The sequence below is a fragment of the Carlito syrichta genome, unplaced genomic scaffold (genome assembly GCF_000164805.1).
Source record: "Carlito syrichta isolate Samal-C Ts95f unplaced genomic scaffold, Tarsius_syrichta-2.0.1 Scaffold297925, whole genome shotgun sequence".
Classification (NCBI taxonomy): Eukaryota; Metazoa; Chordata; class Mammalia; order Primates; family Tarsiidae; genus Carlito; species Carlito syrichta.
The window spans coordinates 70,996-87,376 of record NW_007242021.1 but is presented as its reverse complement, the minus strand read 5'-3'; the positions used below and the strand labels follow the sequence as shown (position 1 = coordinate 87,376).

Here is a 16,381-nt window from a genome sequence, read left to right as displayed (position 1 = left end):
CTGTAATTCCGGCTACTCAGAAGGCTGAGGCAGAAGGATCACTGGAGCCCAGCAGGTCGAGGCTGCAGTGGCCAGGAGCGGCCATAGCACTCCAGTCTGGGTGACAGAGTGAGACTCCAACTCAAAAAATAAATAAATAAATAAATAAATAAAAACAAATCATGCCATAATTTTAATGTTGCCATCTGCTAGTTTTGTGGCAGCTGGATCGGGCAGAACCCGAATAGTATGCATGTGAAATTCACATCACCAGAGCATGAGAACATGTTAACTGCTGGGGGAAAAGGGAGCACTTTGGCTGAAACAGATAATTGACTGCACTTTGATATAAAACAAAAAAAGACTTAAATCATCCTTGTTGGTGGGACTGTTGCTGAAACATTAACGGGCTTAATTTTTGCTTTTGGAGGGAGAGATATTGTGGTCTGAATCAATATCACAATGATATTGCGACATACGTTTAACTAAATGCTATATCCTCATCCATGTCATTTCTGAGTGTTTCTCAAGAGGCTAGAGCTTTTGAAAAGACACCAAGTTTTAATTTCTCCTTCCCTATCCTCTCTCACTCACAAGTAAGGAAATAGCCTCACCAGCAACTGGGAAGGTGCTGTGGAGCAGTGGTGCTTCCAGAAGAAGGTTTGGATGTTTTATGCGGGAATTATTAGGTGTGATGGTTAGTTTTATGTGTTAATTTGGCTAGGCCATAGTGTCCAGTTATTGAATCAAACACTTATCTAGTTGTTGCTGTGGAGGTATTTTGTAGGTGTGTTCAGCAACTATGATGAGTTGACTTTAAGTAAAGCAGATATTGGAAGTGACCTCATCCAATCAGTTGAAGGCCTTAAGAGCAAAAGCTGAGGTTTCCCAGAGAAGAAAATTCTGCTTCAAAAGTGTAATAGCAACTCCTGCCTGAGTTTCCAGCCTGCTGGCCTACCCTTTGGCTTTCAAACTTGCCAACCCCACAGTCTTGTGAGTCAATTTCTTTAAATAAGTAAATAAGAGCAAGACATATCTTATATGCAATAAGATATATATTATCTATTTATGAATCTACCTATGTATCTGTCTGTCTATCAATCATCCTCTATATCTTTTTCCTATTGCTCTATTTCTCTGGAGAAAACTGCTTATACAATAAAATATATATCATCTATCTATGTATCTACCTATGTTACTGCATATCTGTGTATCTTCCTTCCTTCCTTCCTTCCTTCTTTCCTTCCTCCCTCCCCTCCCTTCCCCTCCCCTCCCCCCCTCCTCTTTCTTTCCCTCCCTTCCTTCCTCCCTTTCTCCCTCCCTCCCTCTCTCTCTGTCTGTCTCTCTCCTTCCTATTGGTTTTGTTTCTCTGGAGAACCCTGACCGATAGAGAAGAATGCTGGACTACCTACCCTCTTCTGCCCCCACAGTGGAAGAGTCTCAGTTTCTCTCTCTCTCACACACACATACAGCCTTCACAGTGCAGAATCACACATTACAGACTTATTCAATGCTCTGAAGGTGTGAGGTTGTCTAGAGTTCCTTATTCAGATGCCAGCACTATCCTGAACACCTGATGAGGGAAGGCAGATGCTGAAACAAGAGGCACAAAAGTTCCAAGAACAAATATCTTTCTGATTCTTTCAGGGATGCCAAAGTAATTAGAGGAAACTCCACAGATAGGCAGTGCTCATCCTGTTTAGAACTGCCTATGGCCAGGAAGTATGATTGTGGGACACCATTGAGAAACCAGGTGGGGATGGAATTCATCAGAAGGCAGAGTGATCTGAACTAGTGGCCTATGGTCTTCTCCCCACTCACCAAGGACTTTGTTCCAATGCCAGATTATGAGGATGCCTTCGGAGAATCACCATGTATGGTGGGGTGGGTACTACTAGCAGCCTTGGAAGCCTGGGCATGCGCTTCTGTATGTGGAAACTGCAAATTCATCTGCTATTCATCTGGGTTGTTGGCTTGTTTTGTACATCAAAGAGATAATGTCCCAAAACTGTAGGCTAGATGGTATCACAATTATTGTATGGTTTCATCTAGACAACATGATGGAAAGACCAAGTGGTACTAGGGAGGAAATAACAGAAGCCTTGATAACGAGGAGGTAGTTGTCCTCCCATTCTTCAGGGGAATATGGCAAGAACGTCTTTTCTGACCTAACTGCCCTTGTATTGGTACACAGATGGAAGATCTGAGTACTAAAGATACTCAGATCACCAAAACCCTCCTCTACTCTTTGTCTGCTGGGCTTGATCTGCCTTTTCCAAGGGGAGTTAACACTCATTAGCGTTGAGGTCTTTAAAAAATTTGGCCCTAGTCCTCTCCCTGTGGAGAGAAGAGATTTCATATCTATGGCAAGCCAGTATCATATATTGTTGAAGTGGTGCTTGACTTCCTGAAGCAAACCCAAACGAAGACAAACTACAAAACAGATACCCTGATAATGGTACCCTCTCAATTTGGCTCGGTTTTGCCGAGTGGGTCTTGCTCTTAGGGCGTAAACTTAAGCTTTAGTGTTCTTCCCGTAAGTAGCCTTTGGTTTGGGTTTTGCCCAGTGCCTGTTATGGTTATAACTTGTGGAGTAGGCATTTATATCTATATTACATACTGGGGGCTCTGGTTCAAAAACCTGACGGTTTTAGAAATGAAGACCCAAGATACTCTGTACTCCTTTGTGAATGACCGGGACACTTTGGATTAATTGGATAGCATCGCAGTCTGCTCAGCCTTTAAAAACAATGAGCGAACGGGCTGTAAGTGGCTATAATAAGGCTCCTGTGGGTCATTGGCTTGTTTGTGTACATCAAAGAGATAATGTCCCAGAACTATAGGACTGGATGGTGTCATAATTGTTGTATGGCTTCAGTTAGACAACATTACAAAACCTGCCTTAAGAGGGCTTCTTAATTTCTGCTGTCTTAATGATGTTACATCTCCTTGTAAGCTATCTGTAATTCTTCTGGGAACAAGGCTGAGCAGTAAATACATGTTTGTGGGCATGTGCACAAGCCCCACACCCTGTCCACAGGCAGCATCGTGCCCGAGGTCCATGTTGATTCACTGTGTTTGCGAGTCTGGGTATATATAATGCTGTTTAAGGTGATGACAGCTAGCAAGTATGTGGAAAATACCAAAAAAGAGAGCCAACAATATGAAAGGCTTTTGACATGGTCTGAGGTAGACAAGGCAAAAACAAAAACAAGACAGAAGACCATTATGTCACTGCATTGATGGAAAGTAGCTAAATACCAACAAAGGAGGAAAGTGATTGTTTCCCCCCAATCAGTTAGAGCTAATTAAGGGAAAGTTTTTGAGTTCAAACTTACGTAGCAGCTAGTGATCATCTCCTTTAATCTCTAAATTGGCTAGAGATCGTGGTAAAAATAAAGAGATTGTAAATATTTTATATCCTTTTACTCTTGATATCTTAGGAGAATGAGGGACTGAGACCCTCTTTATTCCACTAGCAAGATTGTTTTCAACATCCTAGATAGGAGAATATTTGTTCTATTAAAAAGTAACAAGGCCGGGCTCAGTGGCTCAGCCTGTAATCCCAGCACTTTGGGAGACTGAGGCAAGTGGATTGCCTGAGCCCACGACTTTGAGACCCATTCGGGCAACTTGGCGAGACCTCGTCTCTACGATTAAAAAAAAAAAAAAAATTAGCCAGGCGTGGTAGCACATGCCTGTAGTTCCGGCTATTTAAAAATCTAAGATGGAAGAATCGCCAGGGCCTAGCACGTTGATGCTGGGGTGCCCATGAGCATGCCACTGCACTCTCGCCTGGGCAACGGAGTAAGACTCCAACTCAAAAAACAAAAACAAAACAACAACAAACTTCTGGGCATAGAGATTCAGTATCTCTCTTGGTAACTCTTGTTTATTCCATGATCTTGAAAATATTATATCTAATCTGATTCCTTTCTGCATTAGTTTATTTTTGTAAATTTATTTTTATTGAATATAACATGTAGTAAAATGCGTAAATTTAAGCGCATTTTAAATTTGCGTAAAAATGTATAACATACATTTTTGCAAATGTATATACACATATAACCACCACTCAGTATCTTAGAATCCTCTCTCTTGTACTCTTTCAACCAATACCAAAGCTTAAGGGTAGCTGCCATCTTTCCATTAACATAGATTTTTTTTTTTTTTTTTTGAGCTGGAGTCTCACTTGTCGCCCAGACTGGAGTGCAGTGGCCGCTCCCGGCCACCGCAGCCTTGACCTGCTGGGCTCCGGCGATCCTTCCGCCTCAGCCTTCCGAGTAGCTGGAATTACAGGCGCACACTACCACGCCCGGCTGATTTTTTTTGATTTATTGTAGAGATGAGGTCTCGCTGCCCAGGCGGGTCTCGAACCCGCGGACTCAGGCAATCCACTCACCTCAGCCTCCCAAAGGCGTGGGATTACAGGCTGAGCCACTGAGCCCGGCAACATAGATTAATATTGCTTATCTTTGAACTTTTTTTTTTTTTAAGTTGGAGTCTCACTCTGTCACCCAGACTGGAGTGCAGTGGCTGCTCCCGGCCACCGCAGCCTCGACCTGCTGGGCTCCGGCGATCCTTCCGGCTCAGCCTTCCAAGCAGCTGGAATTATAGGCATGCGCTACCACACCTGGCTGATTTTTTGATTTATTGAAGAGATGAGGTCTCGCCTGCCCAGGCGGGTCTCGAACCCGCGGGCTCAGGCAATCCACTCACCTCAGCCTCCCAAAGGTGTGGGATTACAGGCTGAGCCACCGAGCCCGGCCTGTCTTTGAACTTTATAGAAATGAAACCACACAGAAATGTTTCATGTCTGACTTCTTTCATGCAACATTGTATCTCTGAAATTCATCTACATTGTTAGGTTGTAATGGTAGTCGATTTTTCATAGCTATATAGTATTCTGTTATATGAATATAGCTTGTATATATCCATTCTACTGTTGATGTGATTTGGATTATTTTCATTTGGGGTTATTATAAATAAAGTTACTATGACATTGGTTGTCATGCCTTTGGGTAACATATGTCCTCATTTTTGTTGGGTCAGAGTGGAATTGCTGTGTCATAGGGTGTGAAATATTTGGCTTTAGTAGACGTTACCAATCATTTTTCTAAAATAAAAGTAATAATTTGGCCGGGCTTGGTGGCTCAGCCTGTAATCCCAGCACTTTGGGTGGCTGAGGCGAGTGGATTGCCTGAGCCCGCGGGTTCGAGACTCACCTGGGTAACTTGGCGAGACCTCGCCTCCACAATAAATAAAAAATTAGCCGAGTGTGGTAGCGCGCACCTGTAGTTCCGGCTGCTTGGAAGGCTGAGGCAGAAGGATTGCCGGAGCCCAGCAGGTCAAGCTTACGTAGCTGCTGGGAGCAGCCACTGCATTCCAGTCTGGGTGACAGAGTAAGACTCCAACTCAAAAAAAAAGTAATAATTCATATTCTTTAAGTAGCAATTGAGTGTTAAAATCATTGCCTGTCCTCAACAAGTTGGTATTATTAGTTTTAATTTTTTAGCCATTCTATTGGGTGTGTAAAGAAGGTGTCTCATTATAGTTTTAATTTGCATTTCTCTAATGGCTAGTGAAGTTAAGTACCATTTTTGAAGGTGTTTTATTGGCACTTCTTTTATAAGTGCCTTTTCCAAGTCTTTGCCCAGTTTTTCTTTATTGATTTATAGGAGTTACTCTGAGTAAGTCTTTTGTCAGGTATATGTATTTCATATATCTTCTCTCATTTTATGACTTGTCTTTTAACTCTCCTAATGAAGGCTTGTAATGAAGAGAGGTTTTTAATTTTCGTAAAGTCAAACTTATTTTTTATGTTCTGTTTAAGCAATCTCTACTTACCCCAAGTTCTTGAAGATGCTATTTCTCTAGAGGCTTTATTGTTTTACCTTTCATATTTGTGTCTATGATTGATTTGAAACAGGATATTTTTTATGGTATTGAGGGTGGGAAATAAAGTTCCCTTTCCCCTTGGTACCATATATTGAAAGCACTCTTCTTTACACTGCTCTTATGAGCACCTCTGTCATAAATCAGATGACTGTATATCTGAGCATCTGTTTCCAGATAGTCCCTTCTGTTTCTATTCAAAAGTTTTTGACTATTTGATCAGTTTTTAATTACTATGACTTTATAAACATTGTCATTCAGTTCTCTAACTTTGATCCTCACAATTGTCCTTGCTATTATTGGCTTTTTTCAATGATAAATTTTAGAGTCTGCTTGCTACACACAGATACACAAGCTTCCTAGGAAATTTTTTGAGAGGGGTGGGGGGGATTATTTCGAATTTATATAACACATTTAGGAGAATTAACATCTTCCGCCATCAGTATCAGCTGATATCACATTCCACCTTTAATGCACATTAAGACAATGCCTTTCCCCCCCATTTGGGCTGAAGAGGTCTAGAACTCTAATGCACAACACGGTTTCCCACTGTTGTTTGAGTTCCATGTGGAAGCTGGGCTGCCTATCTTTATGTGCTTGTCTGAATCTTTCCTGATTGTCCCTGCCCTGCTCTGTGCCTTAAGAGGGTGATTGGTTTGGGCTACTGCGGTGACTGCAGTGGGCTTCCTTGCCTCTGGCTTCTGGTTAGATTTGACCAGCGGGGAAAGAACACAAGCAGGTGATCAGAAGGAGAGAGGAGAGTGTTCCCGGTGTTTGTTTCTTGGCTTTCAAGAGTCACCTTGGGTTGGGTTGACTGTATCTGTATACCAAAGACTGTTAGAATTCCCACCAGGCAATCTTCTAGCTCTCTGCCTCTGGGCGCCCTTCAGCCTAAGGGCGGTAATTCCCCCCCTTCCCCCATCACTAATGTGGGCTTCACATTATCTATTATTTCCCACCTCTTTTTCATACCTTTGTGAAACTCTGTCCCAGTGATGTAATTTGAGCAGGTTGTCTGCTTTCTGCCAGACCCTGATTACTACAGAAATGGAAGAAAAAGAATTATTCTGAGCAGCTTTGAGCATGAGGACCAGTTAGCCCAGTGGTGGTAACCTTGCTGAGCCTGCTCACGCAATGTGCCTCTGGCTACGCCTGACTGGAGGGTAGCATGGAGGTTCTATCTTTCTCTTTCTGGCACCATTGGAAATTATCAGGGGACTCTTTATGATTTAAAAAGTAGGAGTCGTAGCCTCAAAGTGTCCCCTTAAATGTCCAAAAGCATTTAGCCATGAGTTATTCTTCACTTTTGGACTTATTAGGTCGATAATGGAGTGTTTGTGCTTGTGTCTGAGATGCATCCATAGCAGCGCCCGGGGATGTTAGGCAAAGAGGTGAGAGTGTCAGACTGGAACAGACTTTAATGTAGTCATGACATTGCTGCCATGTGAAAAATTAAGAGTTGAAGCACTTCTAGGGACAGCAGCCTCAAGCTACGGTGAATGAAAGAGAATTATACCAATTCTTAAGTAGAGTCTTTATTGAAGTTGTTTAATTCCTGCTTTGACAGCTGGGTTATTTAGTTGTCTGCTTCAGGAATTAATTTTTGGAATGACATCTATAGTGGTGGTGAGGACTGCTGAATTTCTTGCACTGAAATAGGAATCATGTCCAGAATGTCACTCGGTGACAGTGGTCAAGATCCTGAATCACAAATCAGATGTGCTTGGCAAATATGACGATGTAAGAACTGTTTGACGTTTACAGCGAAAAAGTGAATAGCAAATAACACAGGTTATCACATTTTTAAATGAAGTTTTACCTTTGGAAAAAGTAAGTTTAAGTGGAATTCTGCCATGAGCAGTTTACCGTTTAGTTGGATAAGGCTGTTCATGTGTTCATTTCTGTGTGTGCCAAGGTGAGTCGTGTCTTCTGTTTTTAGTCTCACCTGGTGCAGCTGCTGATTTGCTCTCTCCAGTTGCTGCCTTGAGGTGCTGTCCAGCTACCATCCATGTGGTGTCACAACCCCCCAAGCCGTATAGGCCTTAGGAGGTCTTGTCATCTCTTTTACTAGAAGTGGCAAAATGGTGGCCAGTAGGCATGTTTGTTTGTCTCACACCTTTTGTGTGTGTGTGTGTGTGTGTGTGTGTGTGTGTGTGTGTGTGTGCACGTGTGTGTGCCGGAATCTCACTCTGTTGCCCAAGCTGGAGTGCAGTGGCACTATCATTGGCTCACTGCAGCCTTGAACTCCAGGGCTCAGGTGATCCTTCTGCCTCAGGCTCTTAAGTAGCTGGGACAGATACTGTGCTACCATGCCTGGGTAATTTTTTGATTTTTTTCCTAGAGTTGTCCAGGCTGGTCTTGAACTCCTGGCCTCAAGTGATCCTCCTACCTCTACTTCCCAGAGTGCTGGTATTACAGGCTTGAGCCACTGCACCTGGCTCACACATTATTTTTAAAACTTGTTTAAAACTGGCGATACACATTTGAAACACTCAATTTCTGACTTTTCTCGAAAAATGGGATGACCTGAGAACTGTGGGCCCTCTACTCCTGCATGGTGATGATGGACTGTGAAGGGTTGTTTTCTCAGCAGGGAGTCATGTTGTTACCTGGCCAGCCTCACTCAGCTATGGGACCCACCTGACCTGTGAGGCAAGTGTTGACATGTGTTCAATACATCAGGGATGGTTCTAGGTACCAAAAATGAGGAAGAGAAATAATTGGTTACGTTATTTCTGTGTATCATTGGTATAAGAAACTCCAAGCTCCAAGAGACCAGAGACCTTGTCCATTTGTCCTGGCATATCCCCAGTGTTTCATAAGTATTTACTGCATTAAAGGGGATCTGTACTTAGAAATGAGTCTGACCATGGTATGCAGGATGCTTAAAGGAGGATGCTGAACATTTGAAAAAGGCTATCATTGTAAGGAAGACTGAGAACATAGACTAAAATGGTGGCAGAGAAAGAGGTAACCTTGAGGACCATTTGAATAAATGTCCACTGGATTTAGAGATTGGCAGGATGTGAAGAAAAGGAAAGGATGGGTTTGGGGCCTCAAGGAGTAGTAGTGCCATTAGTCCAGCTAGGGGGAATGGTAGGTGAAAGTCATAGGATCCTTTCTGCTCCCCCAGTCCCAATCTTTTGACATGAAAGGAATCTGAGGCTTAATTACATTGGTTCAGGGAATGTAATGGCTATACACTCAGAATTTTCCTCTTATGGTTCTAATCCCAGAGCTAAGACCATCAAGAATACGGTCTCTGTGAACCTGGAACTGACAGCGGAAGAATGGAAGAAGAAATATGAAAAAGAGAAGGAGAAAAACAAGACTTTGAAGAATGTTATCCAGCATCTGGAGATGGAGTTAAACAGGTGGAGGAATGGTAAGGAAGAACAGAGAGGAAGAAGGAAGCGTGAGTGTGTGCTTTCTTTTTCTATTGACCGCTGGCATCCTGGGAGACACTTGGGACAATGGCAGAGCTTGGTGCTGCCTGGCAACAACCTGTGTGAACCGGCAGTTGTTTTTTATTCCCCTGCACAGGTCCTGCCCCCACCCCATCACTTGGCTAGTGTTCATTGTTAGTAAGGGCAAGTGACTATTTGCAAGGTTGCCTTAATCTGTTTCCAGTGGGATGCCCTCTACCCGTTCCTGAGTAATTCACCCTCTGGTAGCCCTGTTTGAGGTTAGAGGGCACCTCCTGAGACTTTGTGGCTCAATCTGGTTTGGACTAAGTGAAAGATATGCCTGCTTATGCAAGTTTTATCTTTTATTTGGGGTTAAAAGTCACCTGTGGCAAATGCTTGCATTTTCTTGGCCGAACTCATCTTCGTGCTCTGCTTCTTAGGAGCCAGAAATAGAGAGTTCCTGAAGGAGCCCTGTGCTAAAATGGAGTCTTAAAGGCTTGTTTCGTGACTCGTTTTCCTTTTTCCCTGAAACGTTCTCTCTGGTTCGTTCTACTGGGGAAAATATCTCTGAGATCTGACATGCAGTGGGTGGGTGGGTTGTGGGTGAGGCGTTAAGAGGGGTTTCCAGATCTAAGCGCAGACAGATTATTTTAGTGATTTTTATCATTGTGACGGAGGTTAGAAGGTAGAAGTCTTTTTTTTTTTTTTTTTTTTGCTAAAATAAGGCAGGATGGTGTGTGTGTAGGGGGATGGAAAGTAGTTAGAAATTATTTTTCATATCCTCTGCTGCTGTGTTCAGTATTTATTTCAGGTGCTACAGCAGACCTTAGCTTTGAGTGAGGGGAAGAGCCCATGGGCTCTTGTGCAGGATCAGGAGGTAACACTGCATGTTTGTAACTGCACAGTGAACAGCAGGTTGTCTTGTGATGATATGTTTGCCGCTGCTTTTTGCTAGTAAGGGTGGGGTGTCAATGAGCTACTGTTTAATAGAAAGAAAAAAAAAAAAAACAAGAATTCAAGAGAGGTTCCAAAAAATGACCTAGTAGCCTAAATAACATGATTCTTTCCTTTTCGGAAGATTTTCTAGCTGCACATGTGTTTTGAAAGCTGCTAGAATAATTGAATAATTCAGCACCTGGGGTTGGTGGATGATTCCTTGCAATTTGGCAGAAGTAGGGGAGCGGGGAGGGGTGGTTGGCAAAGTGGAAAGTGGCCATAGGAAGTTTGTTTTATTTCTGGAATTTTCTTGGGTCAGTTCTCTGCTGGGTGACTGGGACATTCAGTGAAGCCTTTTGGTAAAGGGGCAGGGGCCTGGCCTTAGAAACATTGTGAAGTGGGCAATTAACCTTGTTTTTTCCATTCTTTTCCATCTCTTGACAAAGTCTAACCTTCCAATTCTCCATCCCTCATCAAATGCTGCCCTCTGGGATCTGCCCACTGTCTTGTCTGCCTGGCTCACCCTCATGCCTAGCATCTCTTCGGGATACCCTACCCTGCCCTTGGCCTCTTCACTTGGCATCATTTTAAGTTTGTCCCACTTTAATACACCTTGCACATCTACTCAGAAATTTACTGTTTTCTGTGCCCTCTTGGGTGAAATCCTACATAAGCCCAGTGAGTTATATCATTTGGGAAAATGAATGTATAGTTTCTGGCACAAATAGACCTTCCATAAATGCATGTGAATTAAACATGTGTTTAATGCAAGTGATGGAGATTAAAAGGTGGGCAGTCAGATGTGGCCATCACCAATACATGCATGGCAATAGTCTGTGCCGCATACCAAGAAGGGAAAGTACAAGGTGTCAATTGTGATTACAGCAGGGGCTCTGACCTTGATTGAGAAGCCAGCAAAGACTTCCTTGAATAAGCAATACAGAGAATAAGATCCATGAGAAGCAGCAGTTAGCCAGGTGAAATAGAGGTACAAATTAGGGTGTGGTGTGGCGGAGGTAGTAGTTATGTTCACAATGGCCCGAGAATGTACATGAAGGCTAATGTGGAGGACTGGGTGGGAAGCTGGCCCGGGATGGTTGAACAGTCGGCAGGGCTCTCCTGTGCAGGCTACACAGTCCTCATTAAGGATTTTGATCATTTCCTTATAAGCAATGGGAAGCCATTCTAGGGTGTTATGCTGCAGATCATATGCTGAGGTTTGCGTTTTGAGGCTTCCCCTGGCTGTGTTGGAGAGGGAACTGGAGGCATGGAGGAGGGCCGGGAGCTAGAGTGGTCTTCTAGGGAAGAGCTTGTGGTATTGAATGGAGGGATGGAGCAGCAGAACGGGAAAGAAATGGGTGTACCTAAAGAGGCATTCGAGAGGAGAAGTTAGGGTCTAGTGAGGAGTTGGCGGTGGGGGGAGTGAGGTTTCAAGCATGACCCAAGTTTTCTGGCTTTTGGAGTTAGATGGGAGGTGAGACCATTCCCGGAGACTAGAGCTGCTGGAGAAGAATCATACTGGGGGCAAGGGAGATAAGGAGGGGAGCTTGGGGTGCCCATGGATCATCAAGGGGAAGACTTCAGATAAGAAGTTAGGGTGAGGGTCTGGAGCTCTGAGGAGCTGCCTCAACTGGAGTCATGGATGTGTAGTAGTGAAGGCATAGGTAGGGGTGAGGTGCACTCTGTGGAGAGAGGTGAGGAAGAAGAGAAGAGGGAGAGGGTCTGAGAGAACCCCCACTGCCCATTACCATGTTATCACTGACTGTGATTGGAGAAGGAGATGAAGGATTCTGCGGAGCTTACCTTTCCTCCCAAGCTAATAGTTGTATTTTAAAGGTGATTCTTCTGGAGGCAAAGTTCTTCAGTGTAGAGAACTAACTCTAGTGGTATAATTTTCAGGCAGAAAGGTGGGTAGTGAGGGGCTGTGAGGAGACTTGGAGTGGTCCTTTGAGCAGTTAAGCATGCAGAGCTAACATCTCATACTTTTGTTATATTCCAAGGCCATGCGTTTAATCCCCAAGGGCTAGACAGGCTAGAAGATGCCCCCAAGGGAGTCAGTCTCTCTGATAGAACATTGATCCGAACCAAGGTTCCTTCTCTTTCTGTTTTCTGTACAGTCTGCACATCGAGCTAGCGTGAGTGATTTGTGTGTAGGAGTGTGAAAAGTATCACACCAAAAAAAGAAGGGACCGGAAGCCTTTCAGTGGTGTCCCCATGCATCAATCCTAATTCTTTGGAGCACAAATTATGAGGGGCACGACTGGTGTGTACAACCTCAAGAGCTGGGATTTTGAGAGGTGGATTAGAGAAAAGGCAGTGCACTCCACTAAGATCAGAGTAGCAGGAGGTTGCCAGCTTTGAAATCTGACACTCACATTGGTTCCAGATTTGTAAACAGGCAATCATTTAGTTTATCTGAACATTTCCTGGGTGTTGATATTTCCAGATATTTCTTTGTGGTCAGAACAAGTTAAAGGAGGCTTGTCAATTGAGTGGACTTTCCTTGGGCAAATTTCTTTCCTTGCATGATGTGTTTATAATTTAAAAGTTTGGGTGCTATATTCCAGCTGCAGGAGAGCAAGGAAGGAGTGTAGCAGGGAAGTGTGTGTGTGTCTGTGTGTGTGTGTGTGTGTGTGTGTGTGTGTGTGTGTACATGCTTGTGCTTTTCTCTACTTGCTGTTATGTAGAATGAGGTAGCAATACAAAGGAGCAGGAAACCCACTGCCAATCAGATGTAGGTAGCTGATGTAAATAAGTGAGAGGAGGCATGTCTGATCTAATTGCCTGTGTCAGGACTGTGGCACAGGAGAAGGTATGCCCTGCCCAAAGTCATTCAGAAGTTATGAAATACTCTTCTATTACATGCCTAGAGGCTTGTCTCACCTCTCCTACCTCTACCTGTGTCAATTTTGAGCTCCGCATAGCTTGATGGGTGCTATAGATTGAATGTTTGTCTCCCCCCTCTGCAAATTCAGACATTGAAATCCTAACTCTCATAGTGATGGTCTCAGGAGTTGAGGGAGGTGGGCCTTTGAGAGGTGATTGATTCCTGAGGATGGAGCCCTCATGAATGGGATTAGTGCCCCTCTAAGAGTTCCAGGAGAGCTTGCTTTTCTCTGCTATCCACTATGTGAGGATATAATAAGACATCTACCAACCCAGAGGAGGGCGCTCAACTGAACCTCACCCATGCTGGCACTCTGATCTCAGATTACCAGCCCCAGAACTGTGAGAACTAAATGTCTGTTGTTTATAAGTCACCCAGCCTGTAGTTCTTTGTTATAGTAGCCCTGGTTGACTAACTAAGACAGTGGGCCACTCCAGAATGCAGGTCTGGCAGTTTTCTTTTCTGGGCACAGTTGAAACTTGATTCTCAGAATAAGGCCCATGACTCATGACACATGTAATATACCAAGCTTTGATTCATTTCTGGCTTTGCTGTTAAGGCAGGGTAACTCTGGACTTATGCGTGGTGGCTTAAGGAGAGGCCATCCCTTGGTTTTGTAAAGAAAGGAATGAGGAAAGTCAATCACTGGCCTGGTTCTGTTTTCCAGTGTGCTAGTTATGGTCCATGGGTTGCAAGCGATGGGAATTGACCCTTAACAGAATTCAAGGGACAGCTGAGGAACCAGGATCCAACAAGTTGGAAGCTGGTGACAGGAACAGGTTGGCAAGTCTCATAAGTGGCATGTCTGGAGTGAATCCTCTCCAGACGTTTTTCCCTTCCCTGCATGTCTATGTTGGAGATTCAGAGGCCCAGGGTAGAAGTGGCAATACTGCACTTGGTCATGTGCCTTGACTGGAGAAGGACAGGACACTTCGATTAACTGTCTGGTGAAGACTGTGTGCAGCTGAGGTGGGTAATTCCTCAAAGGGAAGCTGAGATGCTATTATGAGAATGGGTGTTGCGTGGCTGGAAAGCAACAAATGTCCACCACGATCTACTAGTGACATCTTGTGGGCCATAATCATTTGCTGGTCTTTGAATCTAGAGGCTCTGTTGGCACTTGAGCCTCATGGAGATTTGTTCAGCTCACTTGCTTAAGGAGCAGATAGGTGGAGAGGAGCAGTTGCCAGAAAATAAATTTTTTTTAAAGCTCCATTGCTTTGTTGCTCATATGTGTGGAAAAGGCTCAAGCAATCTTGTATATGGAGATAGATTTAGATAGCTGAATTCAGAGTGAATTACAGCTCCAGTTCACCCTGACCTCTCTGCAATCCATCAAGAAAAGTCTGAACTGGAGGATGGGAGGGAGGGGTGAAGGCCAGGATCATAGTTCTCTGTTCCATCTTTACACGTGCTCTCTTCTGATACCTTGAATCTTGCACTTAAAACAAAACAAAACAAAACTTTTCACAGGGGTTTAAGTCAGAAGAAGGAGGGCCTGAAAATCCAGGTGTCAGGGGACCAGGGAGATGACCTGACAATCTGGTATATCTGCAGATCTCTTCTTTTGAATAATTACATATAAGATTAAAAAACAAGAGGCCAGGTGTAGTGGCTCATGCCTGTAATCCCAGAACTCTGGAAGGCTGAGGTGGGAGAATTGCTTGAGTCCAGGAGTTCAAGATCAGCTCAGGCAACATACCGAGATTTCTTCTCTCTAAAAAAAAAAAAAAAAAAATTAGTCCGGCATGGCGGCATGTGCCTGTAGTCATCACAGCTACTCAAGAGGCTGAGGTGGGAGGATTGCCTGAGTCCAGGAGTTTGAGGTTGTGGTGAGTCATGACACACTCGGCCTAGGTGACAGAGTGAAAGATTAAACAGCAGAATGGATGTAGATTTACCATATCTACTGAAGTCAGGCAGGGAAATGATATCATCCCAGGCCAAGAAGGGAAAATCGGCAGTCTCTAAAGTAGATTTGTTCTCCTAGTTTGAAACCTGTAAGACCAGCAGGCATGGCTCAATAGTTAGCTAAGTCTGTCAGCTCTTGTCAGACTTTGGGACTTTCATAGCTGGAACGAGATCTGTTCTTTTAGCATTAAATCTGTAGAAGACGCTGGTCCCCCCTCAGATTCATGATTATAATGGACTCTTAGAAATTAGCATTTCATTTGAGATATGGAATTTGCTAGGCCTTCTGCTTTCCTTGGAGAGTACAAACCAAACACTGCACTAGAAATGCTGTCCACTAGGAGAATGTAGTGGCCCATTCAAGAGGTCATGAATGTAAAGAGGGTGCCGAGTCCCAGGTGACCAGTTTATTAGAAAATTACTCTAGAAGAGATTAGAAGATGTTTTAAGCTGCTTACAGTATTTTTAGGAAGTAGGGTGAAAGATGCTATTTGCATGCAAAATAATCTCATAAGGGAATTTTTTTTTTTAACATCACATTTATATAATGACATCTTGTAGCCAGCTGCTCTCACCCATCTGGCAACTTAAAGATTTCCTTTTAGTTTCTTTGATATAGAAATTACCTACCATTAGGTCTGCCACTGGGCCTATTTAATTGGTATTAAAAGAAAGCACCTCGTTTGCCAGATCTGCTGTGGTTTCTGGCGGAAGCTGTGAGTGACCAGCAAATCTCTGCTCAGGAGCTGCTGAGAGAATGCAATTACCTTTCTGTGTTCTCCCGAGGCTTGAGGGACTCAACTTATGAAAAGGATAACTAGCTTGTTGCTATTTCATGTGTGAAATTTTAATGAATTACTGGCAGTCTAATGGTGCTCTTTAAAAAAAAAACCCAAAACCTATTTTAGAAATTTTAATAGCCTTAATGAGAATTTTTGATTAGTCTGTCATTCTTGTCTATTACAATTGATGGATTTCTATTTTTTTGTAGAAACGTTATTTATGCCCTCTGGGAGTTTTCATTTTATAATTAGAATGCTCTGCAAGCCTTATAGGTATGCTCCAGTGAATGCTCCTATGTAAACACAAATCTTTTTAGTCCTTAAAGGTAATTACATCTGACAATAGTAAATGCCAGGATGCTTATTTAAAGAAGGGGATGGTTTCTAGTATGATGGGGGAAAGGCTTTCACTCTGGAAAATCAGATGCTTTACAATATTATGAGCGCTTTTCCTACAGACAGCAGGTATAAGCCCCAGGGGCTAAACTAAGAGAAATCTGCTTTTAATGTAAAGAGGGAGAGTAAAAATAGATGCTAATTTTCCTTTGGTGGTCCTTTTTCTCCACCCCCCCCCCCCCCCCCCC

At 43.5% G+C, this 16,381-nt stretch overlaps 1 protein-coding gene across 2 annotated transcripts in view; it reads left to right on the top strand.

The window, feature by feature from the left end:
- The window catches only part of KIF5C (kinesin family member 5C), a 155,694-nt gene that overhangs the window by 83,753 nt on the left and 55,560 nt on the right, over window positions 1-16,381 (top strand). For both annotated transcript variants that reach the window (XM_008054687.1, XM_008054688.2), the window contains one exon: window positions 9,111-9,259. In XM_008054687.1, coding sequence (XP_008052878.1) covers window positions 9,111-9,259 — 149 coding nt within the window. The remainder of the gene's footprint in view (window positions 1-9,110; window positions 9,260-16,381) is intronic.